The following is a 5,225-nucleotide window of genomic DNA, read 5'->3' as shown; positions in this document are numbered from 1 at the left end:
TTGGTCAGGAAGTAGGATGTTAGAGCAATCAGTGACTCTTTAGGGATAAAATCAATGTGCCTCTGCTCCCATGGTTTAGACAGGTGGCATAGATATATATCTTCTTTTCTTTATCGTCACCTGAGAATATGTTCATGGAATTTTAGAGTGAAAAAAAGGGGATGGGGAGTGAGAGAGAGATATTGATGTCTGAGAGAAATATTGATCAGTTACCTCCTGTATATGCAAGGACTGAGAATCAAATCAGCAATCATTTCATTTATTTATTTATTTAAATGTGTTTTTATTGACAGGAATGAGAGGAAGAGGGAGAGAGAAACATCAATGATGAGAGAAAATCATTGATTGGCTGCCTCCTGCATGCCCACTACTGGGGATCACGACTGAAATCTGGGCATGTCCCCTGGCCAGGAATGGAATCATATGTCAATGCTCGACCACTGAACCACACCAGCTGGGCTGCAGTCCCTTTTGTTTTGTTTCCTTGTTTGTGTTTTTAATTGTTATCTGAAGATATTTTTCCATTGATTTTTAGAGAGAGTGAAAGAGAGAGGCAAAGACAGAGAGAAATATTAATGTCAGAGAAACACATGGATTGGTTGCCTCCTGTACATGCCCCAACCAGGGCTCTGGACAGGGAGTATCCTGCAACTGAGGTACATGCCCTTGACCGGAATCACCCCCAGGACCCTTCTGGCTGCAGACTGGCGCTGAATCCACTGAGCAAAAAAGCTAGGGCCAGTTTTAAAATATATTTCAGTTAGTTTAGAATTCTACCTTGATATCTTTTCAATTTTTCTTCAGCATTTTATAGTCCTCATTCCTTTGTCCTCTGGTTATGATAGTTTTTCAAGAGACATTTAATGGTTTTATTGATCATTTTTAAAACTAAAAATTGTTTTTATTGATTTCAGAGAGGAATGGAGAGGGAGAGAAAGAGAGAAACATCAATAATGAGAGAGAATAATTGATCAGCTGCCTCCTGCATGCCCCCTACTGGGGATGGAGCCCACATCCCGGTTCGGTGCCCACACTGGGAATTGAACAGTGACCTCCTAGTTCATAGGTCGATGCCTAACCACTGATCCAGGCGGGATGCTCCTGCACTTTTAGGATCCACACAGCTCCCTGTGTACCTGGGCTCTGGTCAGTGGGATGTTGGCAACATTATAGGTGACCAGGCACCAGCCCTTCCCTGACTGCCCTCTGACTCCAGTGTCCATGAGCTTGTCCACCATGATCATCAGCAGCTCACGGGCCCCCTGGAGGTTCCCTCACCACACATGTGAGCTGTTCGAGGTGCTCTGAGTTCAGTGGTCAGCTGTGTTTCCACCTGACACAGGTGGGGCCCCCACAGCCTGACATCACATGTGGGCACTGCACATGGGCTTTATGAAGAAAATAAGTTTTTTGGGGGGGTGTAAGAAGCAGCCTGACTCTCTAACTAGTTAATCAGTATCCCTAATGCACATTCCTGTTAATCTATAGTCCATTGCCCCTTCCTTAATTATCTAGTTTTGCAAGACCTTCTTACCTAAATGCTCACATTTTACAGAGGCCAAAAACCATGAAAAATACACAACTCCTGGAGGGGGTTATCAGCCCTGATGACAGGCCAGGCCTTTAGGTGTGGTCTCACGGCCCCCATCCCAACACATGGGGCTTTTTGCAAAGCCCACTTAAGGTGCAGAAGTTCTATCCATATGCCTGAGTCACCCTGGCCCTGGCCTTTCAGGGAGGGACTGGCACAGGAAATGGGCATGAGGGGATGGCGTGGGGGTGCATTTAAGGCAAAAACTACCAGGGTGGGAAGGAGAGGACAGAGTGTAGCCACAGGGGACATCCTGTGCAGGCCTGATGGGGTCAGAATGTGGGCAGTGGAGGACAGAGGGTGAGGATGGGGTGGTGTCTGCAGAGCCTGGAGGCACAGCAGAGGTGGGTGGGGACCATATATCCTTTCATCAGGTTCTCAGGATCCAGATGGATTCTCTAGGGCAGTGGTTCTCCACCTTCTGGCCCTTTAAATACAGTTCCTCATGTTGTGACCCAACCATAAAATTATTTTCATTTCTACTTCATAACTATAATGTTGCTACTGTTATGTATCGTAATGTAAATATCTGATATGCAGGATGGTCTTAGGTGACCCTTGTAAAAGGGTCGTTCGACAGCCAAAGGGGTCACAACCCACAGGATGAGAACCACTGCACTAGAGGAAGCGGGTCAGGTGTTGAGACGTGTCCTTGGGGACTGGGTTCTGAGATATATGCCGAACCAGGCCCAGCAGGGCTGTGACAGACCCTGTCACTGGACCTCCATCTTGCCTCCATCCCAGGACACCCTGAGCCCTAGGTCCTCTTCTCAGGTTCACAGAGTCAGCAGCACATGGGGGTTGGAACTTAAACCTCCATGTGCAGCCATGTCAGTGAGAGGCAAGCAGATAACTGCCCCAGAAGGGTCCTCCCAGTGGCAGAACAAGGGGCTTATCACACTCAAGTGAGGTTTGGAGCCTGAACTCTGCATTCCCCCTCTGTGTTGGAGGCTGGGGGACATCGCTCTCAGTGGGAGGACAGGAATCCATACAATGTTTTCCTTGCCAGCCCAGAGAGCGACCATCTGGGATGTGGTGAAAAGAAGAGCCAAGATGAGAAGTCTACCAGATCTGAAAACACAGCCACCTCCTACTTTTTTGTCAGCAGCAAATCTAAATAAAGACACAAAGAAGCAAGCAGGAACTGCCCCAGGGACAACAGGAGGGAAGAAATCATAGACCCCAAAAGGAAACCCTCGCAACCCCTCCAGGGAGAGCTTCTGAGTTGAGACCTTGGTTTGCTGGTCCTTATCGCCCCCTGGTGGCCTGAGCGCCCCCCTGTAGCCCAGCCCTGCTGACTCCCTCAGGGCGTTTTGGGTCTGGGCTCACACTGACTTCCCCTCACTGTGTCTCTTGCACAGTAGTACAGGGCCATGTCCTCATCTCTCAGGCTGTTCATTTGCAGATACAGCGTGTTCTTCGCATTGTCTCTGGAGATGGTGAATCGGCCCTTCACAGAGTTGGCATAGAATGTGCTACTTCCATCAGGATTAATATATGAGACCCACTCCAGCCCTTTCCCTGGGGCCTGGCGGACCCAGTCCATTTCATAGTCACTGAAGGTGAATCCAGAGGCTGCACAGGAGAGTCTCAGAGATGCCCCAGGCTGCACCAAACCTCCCCCAGATTCCACCAGCTGCACCTCACACTGGACACCTGCAAACACAGAGACACAAGGTGGATTTAGAATCACATGGAACCAAAAACAGGCACAGGTCTCAGTGATCCCCTCTCCTGAGAATGACCTTGAAAAATGATCAGGAGGAAAAAGCAGCTTGGCACCAAGTCCATGGTGAAGCCCCTGGGGTCCTGTCTCAGGCACTTGGGTGCTGGGTGTCTCCCCAACATGGCGGGCAACTGCCCTCTTTTATGAGCAGGAGGAGAGCCCCATTTGCATGGAGTCTGGATAAAAGGGTGCATCTGGGACCCTGGGCTGCAAGCCTGACTTTGTCATCCTAGCGGTGACCCCAGATGGGAAAGGACTCAAGGATGCTGGCCACAAGGGGTCCTGTCCTGACCCACCCTTCCTCCCTCCTTTCCTGAGATCAGTCACCCTGACCCCATTCCTTTGGGGGCAGCTTCCAGGATTGAGAATCGTCCATCCTTGGGGTTTTGATGAGGACCCAGGGGTGCTGCACCCAGTGCCCGGTGGTTTGACTTCCTTTCACTCTCCTTCACCCGTCGTGGCCATGTTGCCTTTCTTGGATTTGGGAATAAGAATTTGCATTGGAATGAGATTTTTATTTTGAGACTTAAAGATTCTCCATGTTGTTTTTGCCAGTAAGATCTCCCACAAAACTCAAACGTGTACAAGTGACGAGGCAGATTCTGGACACTGACGAGGCAGAGTCTGGACACTGTCACCGCAGATTCTGTCTCAAACCTGCTGTCCCTGTCACAGCACACAGCTACCTTTCCAAAACCACACATTTCACTCAGCTTACCTTCAGTTCCTTTGCAAAAGTCCCATTTCCCAGCCTTTCAAAGTGGGAAAATTTCCATCATTTAAAAATGGATCCCTGGCGGGTGGCTAGGGTGAGCTAGAGAAGGTCAATGCTGGGGGAAAAAAGGGGGACATGCGTGATACTTTCAAAGTAAAAAAATAATAAAAATAAATTAATTTAAAAAATGGAGTTCTGGCCCTGGCTGGTTTGGCTCAGTGGATAGAATGTTGGCCTTCAAACCAAAGGGCCTCAGGTTCAATTCTAGTCAAAAGCACGAACTTTGGTTGTAAGCTCCTCCCTGGCCCTTGACCTGGTGAGGGCATGTGCGAGAACCAGTTGATCTGTTCCTCTCCCATCAATTGTTTCCTCTTCCCCTCCCTTCCTTCTACTCTCTCTCTGAAAAGCAATGGAAGAAATACCCTTGGGTGAGGATAAAAAAAGGAATATGTTTGCTCTTGGAAGCAAATCCTGGGTAGAGCATTGAGGCACCAAGTCATCCTTGGGGACAGGTGAGCACCTTCCTTTTCGGAGGATAGTGGCCACCTGTATCATCCAGGCAGGTGAGGACAGACAGACACAGGAATCCAGGACTGTGGTCAGCTTGTTGTTATTGGGAAGTTGGCCACCATCACTTGCAAAGTGCAATCACACCAGGGAGGATATGAGGCATGGGCAAGTCAAACACCACAAAGCCTTACTACTTTCTTCTTTTTCATTTTTTATTATTCTTTTAAAATATATTTTATTTATTTCAGAGAGGAAAGCAGGGGAGATAGAGGTAGAAACATAAATGATGAGAGAGACTCCTCCATTGATGCCCCTGGCACACCCCCACTGGGGTTCCAGGCACATGCCCTGACCAGGAATCCAACCATGACCTCTTGGTTCATAGGTCGATTCTCAACCAGTGAGCAACACATGCTGGGTTCTGGGGTTACCTGTTACCATTTCTTTCTTTCCATTAAAAAAAAAAATAAGATTCCTTTACTTGGGTAGTTTTGTTAATCCTCACCTGAGGATATTTTCCCACTTATTTTTAGAGATCATGGAAGGTGGGGGGAGAGGGAGAGAGCTGATAGAGACACATTGAGTAGTTGCCTCTTGCTGGTAGGGATGGCGCTTGCAATGGAGGTACGTGCTAATGAAGGGAATTGGACCCAGGGCCCTTCATTCCAAAGGCTGACACTCTA

The 5,225-nt window shown here is 48.4% G+C and overlaps 1 gene segment (V, D, J or C); it reads right to left on the bottom strand.

Annotated features, from left to right (window-relative positions):
- Positions 1-2,894: 2,894 nt before the first annotated feature.
- On the bottom strand, positions 2,895-3,439 carry LOC107184698. The segment is given in 2 exon segments: positions 2,895-3,247; positions 3,337-3,439. Coding segments are annotated over 2 exon segments (456 nt in total).
- Positions 3,440-5,225: the final 1,786 nt, after the last annotated feature.

This window comes from Myotis davidii, unplaced genomic scaffold (assembly GCF_000327345.1).
Source record: "Myotis davidii unplaced genomic scaffold, ASM32734v1 scaffold127, whole genome shotgun sequence".
In the NCBI taxonomy this organism is placed as follows: Eukaryota; Metazoa; Chordata; class Mammalia; order Chiroptera; family Vespertilionidae; genus Myotis; species Myotis davidii.
Note: the sequence above shows the minus strand (reverse complement) of the source record. Positions and strands in the feature narration are given on the sequence as shown.